This window comes from Oncorhynchus clarkii, chromosome 13 (assembly GCF_045791955.1).
Source record: "Oncorhynchus clarkii lewisi isolate Uvic-CL-2024 chromosome 13, UVic_Ocla_1.0, whole genome shotgun sequence".
NCBI lineage: Eukaryota > Metazoa > Chordata > Actinopteri > Salmoniformes > Salmonidae > Oncorhynchus > Oncorhynchus clarkii.
This window is the reverse complement of record NC_092159.1, coordinates 20,880,255-20,894,829: the sequence shown is the minus strand read 5'-3', so window position 1 is coordinate 20,894,829 and position 14,575 is coordinate 20,880,255. Positions and strand designations below refer to the sequence as shown.

At 42.2% G+C, this 14,575-nt stretch overlaps 2 protein-coding genes across 4 annotated transcripts; both read left to right on the top strand.

The window, feature by feature from the left end:
• Positions 1-243: 243 nt before the first annotated feature.
• LOC139424559 (BUB3-interacting and GLEBS motif-containing protein ZNF207-like) lies at positions 244-6,567 on the top strand. 2 transcript variants are annotated; one of them, XM_071176530.1, is made up of 11 exons: positions 256-419; positions 951-1,077; positions 1,183-1,318; positions 1,440-1,631; positions 1,868-1,949; positions 2,142-2,206; positions 2,787-2,920; positions 4,128-4,226; positions 4,968-5,192; positions 5,415-5,571; positions 5,720-6,567. In XM_071176530.1, exons 1-11 carry the CDS (start codon positions 379-381, stop codon positions 5,863-5,865), a joined length of 1,404 nt encoding a protein of 467 aa, XP_071032631.1. In that variant the 5' UTR covers positions 256-378; the 3' UTR covers positions 5,866-6,567. The 2 variants fall into 2 exon arrangements, with proteins under 2 accessions (XP_071032632.1, XP_071032631.1); XM_071176531.1 differs by lacking the exon at positions 4,128-4,226 and having other exon boundaries at positions 244-419.
• A 3,912-nt stretch (positions 6,568-10,479) lies between these two features.
• LOC139423823 (uncharacterized) lies at positions 10,480-13,988 on the top strand. Of its 2 annotated transcripts, none has more exons than XM_071175460.1 (5): positions 10,480-10,627; positions 11,384-11,740; positions 12,009-12,371; positions 12,830-12,933; positions 13,457-13,988. In XM_071175460.1, exons 1-5 carry the CDS (start codon positions 10,573-10,575, stop codon positions 13,703-13,705), a joined length of 1,128 nt encoding a protein of 375 aa, XP_071031561.1. In that variant the 5' UTR covers positions 10,480-10,572; the 3' UTR covers positions 13,706-13,988. The 2 variants fall into 2 exon arrangements, with proteins under 2 accessions (XP_071031561.1, XP_071031560.1); XM_071175459.1 differs by having other exon boundaries at positions 12,006-12,371; positions 13,457-13,986.
• Positions 13,989-14,575: the final 587 nt, after the last annotated feature.

Below are 14,575 nucleotides of genomic sequence, written 5' to 3'. Positions count from 1 at the left end.
TGGTGCAATGTCGCGCACATGTGGACATTACAGTTATTACACCAGCACAGAATACATTGAAATGACGCGAAATGAGCAGAAAAACATAAAATAATATGAAAATGTGGTGTGATTATTAAATTCCGATTATATCGGATCAAATCCCCCAAAATATACAACTTCGTCAAAATGCTGGAAAGACGTATTTAAATCACTTTTGTTTAGTGCACGTGTTCCATCAGCACAGCATTGTGGGTGCAAATCATAATCCACTTCCTCCACTTGAAGAAGCGCCATTTTCGGCGTTGTCACACAGCATGTCGCTAATGTTTATGACATAATAAGAACGAATTTCAGTGTTTGTTATTCTACGTTAGCTTTCCAAGTACTCTCTGAAAGATGGGGCGAAAGAAGAAGAAGCAGATGAAGCCATGGTGCTGGTATCCTTTGGTTTGGGGAATAGACCAAACGCAAATCATGAAAGGAAAGTGAGGGCTCGAGTGCTTAGCAAGGTAGCTACTAAGATACTGTAGGCCTCACAAGACCCGTTCGGACTTTTGATACTTTGTCGTATGTTTGTAATATTGTTGTGGCAATTTAAGTTTACAACATTCTCTTTTAGTTTTATCTCAACAAAGTTAACCTAAATGGTGTATATTGACGAACATTTATACCGGAAATCTAGGTATGTTCGTTAACTAGCTAGCGGGTTTATTAGTTAGCAAAGTAACTTATTGTATTCATTATGTAGCTATCTACAACTACCCAGTTTGACGCTTACTCGGCATACTTTGTCTGTCATAGATGGTGGTCAGAAGTTGTGCTCAAAGAGTAACTATACCTTACGTTCAAATAAAGGAGTAACGTTAATAGCAGGGAGCAGGCACCATCGATTGAATTAACTGAAACCAACTAGCTAGCTTGCTGACGTTGGTTTATACACTGACATTTCCTTAGTTCACAACTTGAAGGTATTGTAATCGAGATTTCGATGATGAAAAGATCCTCATCCAACATCAAAAGGCCAAACATTTTAAGTGCCATATATGTCACAAGAAGTTGTACACTGGTCCAGGGCTGGCAATTCACTGTATGCAGGTTGGTATTCACATTAACAACATGTTGGTTATTCATTCATCTGTTGTCGTCATACCTTTGATTTGTGATATGAATCATTGATGGTGTGAGTCGTGTGTGTTTCAGGTTCACAAAGAGACCATCGACGGGGTCCCCAACGCTATACCTGGAAGGGTAGACATAGAATTGGAAATCTATGGCATGGAAGGAATTCCAGAGAAGGATATGCAGGAGAGGAGACGGACATTGGAACAAAAGCAGGGTTAGTTAGTGTTAACATTTCCTGAATTTGTAAATGGGGGGGGGGGGGGCATAGAAATCTACAGCCAGGACAAATCATGTTAAACAAATATTGTGTGGCTAAAATACCCCCTTATGTTCAGAGAGCCAGAAGAAGAAGCAGAATCAGGACGACTCTGACGAGGATGACGACGATGATGATGCTCCAGGCCCTTCGTTCGTTCAGCAGCAGATGCCTGTTGCCCAGCCCCAGGCTAGCTACGTCCCTCCCATGGCCCAGCCCAGCATCCCCCCTGGGGCCAGGGCTCCGGGCATGCCACCAGGAGCTTACTCAGGTAGAACATGGGCTGAATGGCCATACGATTGCTCTGTTCTGCCAGTAAGACATTTGCATCAAGTAATGATGATTGGCAAAAATGTTCAACTGCTCTGAATTGTGAATGAATCGTGCCCATTCTGAACAAACCACAAACTGGGAAAAAAATACATTCCCTTCATCACCATATAATGGATGATAAGCTATACCTGGTGTGTTTAAAATCTAGTTCTTTCCCTTTTCTCCCCAATGCAGGAATGCCCCCTATGATGCCAGGTCACGGTGTCCCGCCCATGATGCATGGGATGCCCCCTGGTATGCACGGAATGCCACCAGGGTGAGTACTAACTCGTACTACTCAGTGGGTGACATTTTCCTCTCTCAATGCGTTTGCTCACTCTTTGCAGGAGTTAAATGTCGCCCCGAACTGGTCCATCGTTGCAGAATCTGACTTATTATTAAAGCTTCAGACAGTTAGATTTGATCATTCAGATTGTAACTCACACCTGTTGGTTTGATCTCCATACAGCATGATGCACGGGATGGGAGGGATGATGCCTCCAATGATGCAAGGGATGCCCGGTATGCCGCCAGGTAAGCACTGTCCTAGGAGGTACTCCTCTTCCCGTCCCTTACTCCAGTCACTCTGTACTCAGTGAGGTGGTCTTGCATTGACAGGGAATACAGCACCACGGCCCTCTCCCCTCTGATCTAGGACTATTCTCCTATATGAGGCTTGTGAGTGAGCGAGTTGACAATTTCACAAGAATAGAATGGTGCATAGAGCTGGGCGACATGGACAAATCTATTTAATGATAAGCTTGAAACATGAATGTGCACCACCGTTGTTTTAATATTACCCGTAAAAAATACTACTTTGAATGTTGTCGCTATCGACTGTTCGGTTATCAATCACCTATATGAAACAAAATAAGTTTGCTGAAACATCACATTTCTCTAGTAGGGCCCTATAGGTTATTTATTGTAATGAACGATATCAGCAAAATGCCCACGATAAGTGGTCGATGTCGATCATTTTCGGTTTATCGTCCTGGCTCTAGTAGCACAAAATCATGTTCACTCCATTCTATCATGACCTAGAAACCCATCTGCTCCCCTAACTCCTTGAGAAAGAACTGTGATTTGATATTGAGACCTGATGTCTTGTCTATAGGAATGCCACCTCACATGGGTCACCGTCCTGGTATTCCCCACATGGCCCAGGCCCCCACCCCGGCAGGGATGCCCAGGCCCGCCGCAGCAGCCCCTGCTGCTGTCAGCAAGCCCCTGTTCCCCAGCGCAGTACAGGTGGGTCACCTTGCCTAGATGCGAAGGTGGGATGGAGCTGTAGCTTGTCATACCTGTCTCATTGGTTTACCTTCTTCATTTTAAATGGTGTCTATTGAATAATTTGCCAAGAGGATTTCCTCTGTATTAAGATGGTTGTACTGGTGCGCTCATCTCAGGCACATGCATACTATCAGAGTATCATCATCATTAATGATGGTGAGTAGGCTTGGGCGGTATCCAGATTGTCATACCGACCTTGTGCCATATCGGTATATTTGGTAATACTGGCACTGAACACAAGGGGCACTATTTTCAAACCCCAGCTGAGCTTTTGTAATTCAAAGGTTAGCAATGCTAACAAGTACATGTAAAATCCCATAGAATGCTAAAAAGCACATCGTGAACATTTAGACAGCCTCTGACCTAAACTGTTTTCAGGAGAGACATCTCAGTTCACAAAGTTATAAAAGTAACTTTGATATGCTACAGTTTGCTGCATGCACAACACAATTATTAGACGGCAAGGCTCTTGATCCAGGAGGGGGTTTTCTGCTGTTACCGGCAGTATAATTAATTTTGTAAGAAGCTAACTACTTAGTTAGATAGCTAACTAGCTACTAAATTAGCAAACCAAATGTACAGCTACAGAGCATTTAGCACATTTTACTTAAACGTTTACTTAAGTTATAAAACTGGCTGGTCTAGCTGGTGAACATTTAGTTGTGAATTCCATACTGTAACCTGGCGTGTGCTGCACAACAATTAGTGACTCACAAGGCTCTGATCTCGTTATTGTGTGCTTGCAAACAAACACCATGTGACTGGGTACTAGCGGTAAGCTTCATAATAAACAATTCTGACAGGTGAAATGAAATACTCAATCATTGTCTCTTAATATATTGCACAAGTTGACTGTAGGTATTTACTTGGAATGTAAGCAACAAATATTCACATTTATACAATCTCCAAATAAATCATTTCAATGATATTGAAAAACCATCCTGTGGTTATTTCCAAATACCCCGGTATATGGTATACTGTCCAAGCCTAATAGGGAGCAGCAATAGCAAAGTTGTATCGGTAATGCATCCATAGTAAGGAACAATAGTCAACTATAGCTCATTATCAAACTGCCCTCTTCTCAATTTCCTCTCTAGAGCTGCTGGTATTCACTCTAGGTTCTGCTAGTGTTGTTCACACTCTGCCTCTCTTCTTTATGCTGCAGATGGGCTCTCATGTTCCAAACACCATCACAGCCTCTCCCAGTAGCACTGCAGACTCTCAGTCTGCTGCCTCTAAGCCTCTGTTCTCTAACACTCCACAAGTAGGCAGGACTCTTTCACTCCCATGTCCCATAGACGCTTGTGGCATGCAGCATATCCGCTTGATTTGGTTGGGAATGCTACAAAATGTCTGTGTTCTGACATACACATAAGTTAACATATTCAGCAGGCTTTTTGTCATTCCTTATGCATTTTTATGAATCGCTCCACCAAAAGGATGAGCTGCCGGTCGGCTTTCCCTTAGGAGGACTTGCTGCATGCCTGTGTGTGGCCTGCCTTAGTATTCTTAGCACTGGATTGGTGATTTAAATGTGTTTTGTTTAGGCACAGCTTGCATTTTAGTCATTTTTCCCTTCCCCTGACTTGTTAGCATGATTTCCTAAGATGGTATTTCGCACAATGCAATGCTCATCAGCAATATGTGATATGGCAAGTTTTTCTTGCGTGTTTCAGCTGAACTTATGTTTCAATCACTTTTTCAAACTGCAATTTTATATGAATATAACCACCTGTGGAATCCTGATATTTTCCAGTCATTTAAAGTGCTAATCGGTTCAGCGTTAGATTTACAGTGCACTCTGCTTATAAAAATCTGAGGAATCAACCAATCTTGTTGTGATCAAAAATCATGGGACAAATTCTGTTTAGAACGCACTTCTAAGGACTCAATAGGTCAAATGTCTAAATAACTGATTCCTATGAGAGGAGAGCATTGTAATCTGTGTGTGATTATGAGGAGTCGCTCACCCATCTGACGGTGCCTCTTCCTTCCTGTCTCCCAGGCCCAGCAGAGTGCCTCTGGAGCTGTGCCCCACAACGCGCCCTCCACCTCCTCTGACCCTCCCAAAGCAACATTCCCCGCCTACACCCAGTCCTCTGCCTCCTCCTCCAACCCCCCTAGTAACACTGTGGCCAAGCCCCCCGCCACAGTGACCAGTAAGCCAGCCACCCTCACCACCATGAGTGCAACCAGTAAGTTGATCCACCCTGATGAGGATATCTCACTGGTAAGTTGCTCCTGCTTTGCGTTTTGCCCTTAAACAGTAAGTAATGAATGAGATAAAGTACATTTCTGTTTTGATACTTGTAATATTAGTTTAAAGCAAATTAGTTAAATCTAATATAATTGAGTTAGTTGTGTGATTTGTCATTACCGTTGCACTGAAAGGGATAGGCTAGTGTTGCGTCCTGTCTAAGAATCCTCTCTGTGTTTGTCTGCCCGGTAACAGGAGGAGCGACGGGCTCAGTTGCCCCGGTACCAGCGTAACGTGCCCAGGCAGGGGCAGGTCCACATGTCTGCCCCTCCTGTGGCGGCCGTGGGCGGCATGATGCCCCCACAGCAGGGCATGCCCCCCCAGCAGCCTGGCATGAGGCACCCCATGCACGGTAGGAGACATTATGGCATCACTAGACCAGAAACTTGTAGCCTTTAATGGCACGAAAGACCCAAGTATCATATAAGTCAAAACATGGGGTTTTTGCATTTGCTTGCATTGTGACTGTGACGTTTCAATATACTTCCTTCTCCCTCCAGGTCAGTATGGTGGTCCCCCCCAGGGCATGCCTGGCTACATGCAGGGCGGGATGCCTCCGTATGGGCAGGGCCCTCCGATGGGATACCAAGGAGGGCCTCCCATGGGCATGAGGCCCCCCGTCATGTCTCCTGCTGGACGATACTGAAGAAGTCGCAACGACCTGGCCCCTCACTAGGTTTGGTGGTTAAACCTTTTCTCACCTTGTGCTTTTTAAAACTAGCCCAAGCCAATGAGCAGTAAGACCAACCAGTGATGGTGAAGAAAAGTATTGATGGAAAAAAAATATATACGCAGCACACGGACATTTAACATGACATCTTTAATGGGGGAAAAAACATAGAAACAACAAAACACACAAAACAACTTGTTGATAATGACAACTTTGTCGTTGTGCAGATTTGATACATGTATGGTGTTTTTCTTCTCATGTTTCACTCAGGTTTGTAGAAGTGAAGTGTGTTAAATATGGTTCATATTATTTTGACTGCTCGCTGCTGGAGTAACATGATCGTACCCCCCCCCCCCCCCTTACAAAAAGGCAAGTTTCCTGTAAATATATGATTTTCTGTTGTGTAGAGTAAGTCGGTGACGAGGCCCTCACAGCACACTTTGTGTGTTGTTGGACGCCCTGTCCCCAACCATATGGTTGGTGAGGGTCCTCCTTTATGATGATGATGATTCCAACTGTTTAGGAGTTTACCACCAGATCTATGGATTATTATCTATCAGTCTCTAGCTTCATTCTTATTTCAGGTTTATTCCATGATCAAAAGGGTAACTTGTGTGGATTTATTCTCTGTACTGTTTTAAACAATCTATGTTGTAATAAAACTCACTTAAAATCCAACACTGTTTTCTTCCTGACCCGTGGATGGGGATGAGGCTTCATGAAGGTTTGTACCATGAAGGTTAGTACCTTCATCATGAAGGTTTGTACATAAATGTTGTATTTATGAAATATTGCTCAAATAATAGGATGTCAACTTTCTAGGTCTCTGGTATTTTTTAAAACATGTTTTAATATACAAATTGTATTGATGCAGATAAGTTTATAGCCTAGACCTTCTTTAATAGTAATCCAGTCATTTAATACCTGCACCCTGAATTAGTTTATCTTCCTCACCTTAGGTTCACTAACATTTGCATGCAAGTGCTCTATGCTGTGTTTGTGTGTGTGAGTAGTTGATGATAAATATACAGTTTACTTGATGTCAGGTGTATTTTTCCTAAACCACCTACTCATGTCCTCCGGTTGTCTAGCTTTTCAAGTCAGAGGTCCTTATTTGGTGTTCGTTCACTATGGTGCATCAGTGTTTCCCCTATATGCATTTAGCAGCAGCACAACGCCGCTGCTAAACCGTGGCCACCACTGCAAAAAAAATATATTTAAATGACTAAAACCAGGAATATAGAAACAATAATGGAGCAATTTGTTTTTGAACTAAAAATAGCTAAAATAACTAGACAGTCGGAGTATCTAAAATTCCAAAATGTCATGTCATTAGGTCCCCCTTTGATTTTGTTTGAGTCGTTTACATAAATTAAGAACAATGCATAAGCCATGGCAAAATGTGTAGAATTGCAGGAAATTAGCTTTAAAACTGTAAAATATTCATGCCAAAATGTGTAGAATTGCAGTAAACTTGCTTTAGAACAGCTACAGTTTCTCTGTGGCTGAGAGGAGGGCCTCTAAAATGTGCCATTTGCCATGCCCACTACCCCCACACGCTAACTTTGCCATCGCTGTTGGAAAAAAATACTAGGGGAAACACTGCATTGCATATTAAAATCGAAAAAACATTACTTTTATACTTTCTTTTAAGCCCATGTCTATTTTGATGGTAATGTCCTTATCTGCTTTTCAGCCTAAAACACAGATTTCTTGCGAAACAGGTCAGTTATATCTGTAAGTACCCATTCCCTTACCATAGTGTGGCTGTATCTTGCACCGGATGTACCGTTTTTAGTAGTAACTAGTTATTGAATCTGAAATCATGCATTTTGGGTGTTTTCCAAGATTTGGATATATTGTAGAGTTATTCTAAAGTACTTACTCAAGATTTGTTACACCATTTGGTTGCATACAAATGTAATGAATGTTGAATGCTGTGGTGTGCCATTGTTGCCTCTTTCTGTCTGGTGGTGAAGGGGGCTGTTCGGTGGAATCTGGACACATTTTTATCCCACTCATTTGGTAAGTAGGATTTCACATCAGCTTTGAAAGTATTCATACCCCTTGTTACAGCCTGAATTCAAAATGGATTAAATAGATTCTCACAGATCTACCCACAATACCCCATAATGACAAAGTGAAATCACGTTTGAAAATGAAATGCATATCTCATAAGTATTCAACCCTTGAGTCAATATGTTAGAATCACCTTTGGAAGCCATTACAACTGAGTCTTTCTGGGTAAGTCTGAGCTTTGCACACCTGGATTGTATTATATTTGTGCTATCTTTAATTCTTCAAGCTCTGTCAATTTGGTTGTTGATCATTGCTAGACAGCCATTTTCAAGTCTTGCCATAGATTTTCAAACCGATTTGTAAGTCAACTCTTAACTAGGCCATTCAGGAACTTTCAATGTCTTCTTGGTAAGCAACTCCTGTGTATATTTGACCTGTGTTTTAGGTTATTGTCTTGCTGAAAGGTAAATTTGTCTCCCAGTGTTTTGGAAAGCAGGCTGAACCAGGTTTTCCTTTAGGTGTTTTCATGTGCTTAGCTCTATTCTGTTTCTTTTTTTATCCTAAACTGCCTAGTCCTTGCCGACGACTAGCATACCCATAACATGATGCAGCCACCACCACCACCATGCTTGAAAATATGACGAGGGGTAGTCATTGACGTGTTGTTGGATTTGCCCCAAACATAATGCTTTATATTCAGGACATAAAGTTGATTTCTTTGTCACATAAAAATAAAAAATGCTTTACAGGCTTCCTGTTCACGCTGTCATTTAGGTTAGTATTATGGAGTAACAATGTTGATCAATCATCAGTTTTCTATCACAACCATTAAACTCAAATGTTTTATTGGCCTCGTGGTGAAATCCCTGAACGGTTTCCTCTCCGGGAACTGAGTAAGGAAGGATGTCTATCTTTGTAGTGACTGGGTGTATTGATACACCATCCAAAGTATTATAACTTCACCACGCTCAAAGGGATATTCAATGTCTGCTTTTGATTTTAATTTGACCCACCTGCCAATAGATACCCTTTGCGAGGCATTTGAAAACCTCCCTGGTCTTTGTGGTGAATCTGTTTTGAAATTCACTGCTCGGCTCGGGAACCTTTTATCTGTATGTGTGGGGTACATGAATGAGGTAGTTATTCAAATCATGTTAAGCACTATTAATGCACACGGTGAGTCTATACAATTTATATTGTGACTTAAGCAAAAATTTTACTCCAGAATTTATTTAGGCTTGCCATAACAAAGGGGTTGAATACTTTGATTCAAGACGTTTCAGCTTTCCATTGAATTAATTAGTATAAAGTAAAAAATAAATCCACTTTGACATTGTGCGGTATTGTACAAGCAAGTGACAATCTCAATTGAATCCATTTTTAAATTCAGGCTGGAACACAAAGTACAAAAAGTCAAGGGGGTGAATACTTTTGGAAGGCACTTGCTGACGATGGCAGTTATAAAATAATGATTGACAAGTTCATTTGAAAACACTCCCAAACAATATTACGGTTTTTAAAAAAAGTTTTCCCCAAGTGATGATTCATTGTTTACAGATGAATAGATTATGAATAATTATAGTATTTGAGCTGTTAGATGTCGTTCTCAACAAGAGTCCGAACTTGTCTTCCAACTTTCGTTAACAATGCTCAACTGTCTCGGATATGCTGCTGTCATTAATACTGTTACTCCACAATACTCCATAAAGCTGTTACTAGGATTAGCTTCACCATTGTAATTGAATTCTCCCCACTTATAAAAAATGGTCAACATACATCCCTTTTAAAGGGAACATTGGCCTGTTTGTTCATTAACTATACCTTTCACATAAAGCAGATGGACATGTTATTTCACTGTGATACTGCCATGTAGGCAGTATCACAGTTGCTCTCCCCTTGCTGATGTGCATACATGTATCCTAATATAAGAATCCAAATGCTTTGTATCAACACTCACTGTATAATAAATCATGTGTATATACTGTACAATTTTCAGTGTCTTTTTTTTTGAAGCCTATTGTTTAAAAACCCATTTTATATCAGGAACAGGACACATCTGAAGCATCTTTGTAAGAGTACCACTAGATGGTCTTGTTGGGTCGTGAACTTGACTTTCTCAAAATAACTGTTTCCATTATCTCCCACAACATTACAGTGAACAGTTAGTCTTGTATGTTGTAACTTTTTAAACATTTTATAAACCTTCAACACATTTAGTTACTTTGAAGTTGTTTGGTTGATACCTAAATATATTCTCTTAGTAGCAGTATTTGGATGAAATTGACTGATTTTTGCAGCTTTACCAATGGCTAAGAACTCAGTATTTTTATACTCTTAGTATAAGGTCAACACATTTTGTCTGGCTTCAGTATTTTGCAGAACCATCTCATCTTCGCAGATCTATGTTGTAGTAATGGTGGGCGTGGCTATTTGCTGTGACACTAGTGATAGTCATTTAGAAACCTCTCTTCCTCTTTAGCGTTACGTTTTGAGGTGGAGCATATTAGAACTTCCTGTAACTAGTCACCAATTTCCCCTCATCTGGCTGAGACCCCCCCCAGTCAGTGAACCACACTCAATAATTCTAGTTTACTACTCCACTTATGTCTGAGGCTCACTGCATGCTGCTCAGTGTGATAGCATCATATAAGAACAAGGGAAGTCATGACTTTTCATCTGACAGGTGTTTGGCTGCTGCTCATGACATGTACTGTGTTGGGTAAGTTGTGTTTTTGTAACTTTCGGTGTGGGTTTAGTTTATTGGGAACTGTTGGCCACAGGAGGCTGCTGAAGGGAGGACGGCTCATAACGGCTGGCGTGGATGGAATGATATCAAACACTTGGGAACCACAGGTTTGATTTATTTGATACCATTCCACTCATTAACATGTGCCTGTCCTCTCCAATTAAGGTGCCATCAACCTGTGGTGTTAATTTTTTTTCTGCCATTGCATGTTTTGGATGACTTTATTAGGGAGTAGTTTTAATGCCTATCAAAACAGCACTTGTTTGGTGTAGTCTAACCAGAGCCCTGCAACTGTTCCAGAATCATTACGTTGATCATTATGCAGGTGCTTTCTTGACCAGGCTAGGGAGAGCTAAACTATGCTGTCAGTACAATGGGATTCCCTTATGATCACCAACAAGCCATTAAAAAAGACGACCAATGACACTAACGGGGCTCCCGAGTGGCGCAGTGGTCTAAGGTACTGCATCTCAGTGGTAGAGGCGTCACTACAGATAGCCTGGTTCCATTCCAGGCTGTATCACAATCGGCCCTGATTGGAAGTCCCATAACGCGGAGCACAATTGATCCAGTGTCGCCCGGGTTAGGGTTTGGCCGGGGGAGGCCATCATTTGTAAATAAGAATTTGAACAAATTCTTATTTGTGTTAACGGACTTGTCTAGTTAAATAAAAGTAAAATAAAAACGGGGAGCTAACGTTGTATTACTTTCCTATATGTTGCCTCCTAGTGTTCTGTGAAATGGAATTCCGGGAGAGAACGCAGGGTGACTCTATAGAGTTCTACTGTATCTCTGAGTTCAATGCCTCCAAGCCCATTGGGTTCTACCTGAAACGAAAGTGGCTGCAGCCCAAAAGAGAGGTCCTGTTCATGTATACTGAGCAAAACCCTGTGTTTCACCCTGACGTCAAAGAGCGCATCCATGTCATGGGAGACCCGAGTACTCACCGGGTCAACGTGACCCTCAGCCAGCTGAAGGGAACAGACACAGACCTCTACTACTGTGAGTTTGTCTTCCCCGATTCCTTCAGCTTAGATCAAAAGATTCCAAGCAAGATGGAGTTATTTCTGTACGTTGTCGATGCTGGTGAGTATTCTTTATGGATTCCTCCATTGATTTAATTAATGTTTCTTGCTGCGAGTGGAGTTGTTGACATCATGATGTGTCAGTCACAGTAGCCTGTCAGTTTCCCCCTTTTTTGTTAATTACTCCAGATGCCATAGCTGAGCCACACTGTTCATGTTATGCATCCTGCCACTGCTTCCTCCTTTAGAATAGCCCTGGCTATAGCAATAGACTCTCATCTCCCACAACCTCATAGACAGTTATAGTGTTTGTGTCCCATGTGGAGAAGATGCCCCAGACAGCAAGATGGATGTAGGCCTAATAGAGACGTGCGCCGGGGGGTCAGCTGTTCTCCCCTGCCTCGCCCCCTACGGTTCCCCCTCGGCCATGGAAGGGGTATGCCTGAAGAGGCGGTGGGGCCGGGCTCCAGTGGAGGTGCTGTTCCACTCAACGCGCCCCTTTTCCTCCGCCTCGTTCCCCCCAGAAGAAAGGCTTCACCTGGGCACGGGGCTGGGCGGCCTGGCCTACAACCTCACCCTGCTAAAGATGCAGCCGGAAGAGAGCGCCTTTTACAGCTGTGAGCTGCTGCTCCCCGGCAGGCCCGACAACAGTGCCAGGCTAGGGAGACACGTATACTTTGTTTCTGTGCAAGGTGGGTCTTTATCTACTTCCCCAGAGTCAGATAAACTCATGGATATTTTTGTCTGCGTCTAGTATGAAGGGGAAGTCGGCGGTAGTTTCGCGAGACAATACTAGCTAGAGTTAGCGCAATGATTCAAACTGCACACAGACATAAAATGGTCTCCACAAGTTAATCTGCCAAAATCCCAAACTCTCCCTTTTTAAACTGTAAATTCATGCCATAAAATGTCCAGTTAATCTGTGGAAACTGTTTCTATGACGCTGTATTGTTTATTAACTCTAGTAGCCAATTCAGTAACCCAGGTAACAATTATCAAACAGACAATGTTCTATTAGTAATTAATTTAATGTTCACCATACACAGTATCTGAAGGGTTGTCAATGTATTTTTAATTCCTGTAGTGAGCTGACATTCTGTGAAAGGCTTTAAAGTCTGACACCACATATTGGATTTTGTTGTTTCTCCAGATGTTAGGTGTAGCTGTGCGGGTTACGCTCCACTGCTCTATGCCCTTTCTGCTACTGTGGGGCTGCTACTCATCTTCGTTATGGCCCTGGGAGTGGCTCATTATGTGAGTGGGACTGTAACCTACTCACTATGGACAAAACGATTGACACACAGAATATTATTTATAGAAATGGTAGCCACTCCAGTTTTTTGCTGCTTTCAGGCCATAATTTAAAAAGCATTACAACCTCACATTCTGCAAAATTCTCATACATTTTCTTGAAATCACAAACCATTATTCGCTCTGAGTTTATAAAGCCACACTCTAACCTTTTACAGCCACACCTGTAACCTCTATGGTTGTAGACTGGGGAGACATGATATTGTAATGTTTTTAGATACTTACTCATTTGGTAGCTACTGTATTCCTCAAGTGACAAATGTGTCAGTACCATAACACTGATTTCTGACCGGTATGACAATGTACCAGTGATTTGTCAAACACATCAAATTGAGGAAGGATGCCACTTTGAATCAAAGCATCCATCCTCTTACTATTCACAGAATTTCACACCGGAAAGATACTAGTTTCACTAGTTGTTTTCACCTGCTGTCTTCTCTGATTGGCTTCTGCCCACTGTTGTCAGGGTAAGACCCGAGGCGACCGTGTCAAACCGCAGCCCCACCAGGTCTCCATCTACGAGGAGATGGTCGGGGTGCGGCCCCCCAACCGGAATGGAAAAGTGTCCCCCTCTTACCACCCGAGGCCCCCCTTTCTTCTGGAGGAAAAGGATGCTTCCGCCTATGACACCCCCCCCCTGAGGTCTCGACAGGAAAACCACTATGAGAGGCCTGAAGGGGTACCGCTAGTATCTGAAACTGTTGGGGAGATGTGAGGAACGAGGTTGGCCCAATCTCACAAACACTGTGTTTAACTATTCTTTATAAACTGGAGTCTGAACTGTAACTACAACTTACTCACATAACTTTCAATTTGGACAACCAACATCCACCTTAGCCCACCTAACTTAGTTTGTTGTACTGTAAATGCTGTTGTGGAGTTTTAATCAAGGATGTTTTGTATTTTATGTAAATGCTGGCAGCTGAATGTTGTAGCTTTTGCTTTTTTAAAGGAATGGTATTCCATTTTTTTTTAAATAAACAAAGTGTAATACTTGTCTTGATTAGTGTTGTATTATTTTGACATTTACATGTATCCATGCCCTTTCCTCACTGTCCAGTCCACAGGGAACTGTTATTGCCAATCATGGAGATGGGCTTAATATTTCTGCTGGATCAGTGCTGGAAACAGACAAGAATCGTGGCCATCCCATTATACCAGGGATGCAACTAGTCACCTTATGGCGAAATTCGCCGTTTTGAATCTAAAATAGGTGACCTACGTGAATCGTGTAGATCAGATGAGAAAAGTTTGGGTCACTACTAGCTGTTAAGCGAACGAGTGATGCGCGGCTCAACCAATCGTTCACATGACAACAGAATGCCGCGCTCTGGAGAGACAGCAGTAGGGTTCAAATGCAGTTTGCCAGTTACAGCAGCGCGTCCCCTGAACGATAGCGAAGAGGTAGGTGAGAAGGTGATGAAACTTACTTCAGGAGCTGTAACCGAAAAAGAACTTGCATTTGGAAAATGTATCTTGCTATAGTACATTCTGTTAGCTAGCCAGATAAATGTTGAGCAACATTATCCAAATTAGCTGATCAAATAATTGAGTTAATTGTTTGAAAATTAGTTGGCTAACAAAG

Bases quoted from the DNA above. Each gene is read 5' to 3' on its own strand.
- LOC139424559 (XM_071176530.1), top strand. From the start codon at position 379: ATGGGGCGAAAGAAGAAGAAGCAGATGAAGCCATGGTGCTG. The intron at 1,950-2,141 runs GTGAGTACTAAC...ATCTCCATACAG, and splicing joins ATGCACGGAATGCCACCAGG to CATGATGCACGGGATGGGAG. The intron at 5,572-5,719 runs GTAGGAGACATT...TTCTCCCTCCAG, and splicing joins CATGAGGCACCCCATGCACG to GTCAGTATGGTGGTCCCCCC.
- LOC139423823 (XM_071175459.1), top strand. From the start codon at position 10,573: ATGACTTTTCATCTGACAGGTGTTTGGCTGCTGCTCATGACATGTACT. The intron at 12,372-12,829 runs GTGGGTCTTTAT...TTGTTTCTCCAG, and splicing joins ATACTTTGTTTCTGTGCAAG to ATGTTAGGTGTAGCTGTGCG. The intron at 12,934-13,456 runs GTGAGTGGGACT...CACTGTTGTCAG, and splicing joins CCCTGGGAGTGGCTCATTAT to GGTAAGACCCGAGGCGACCG.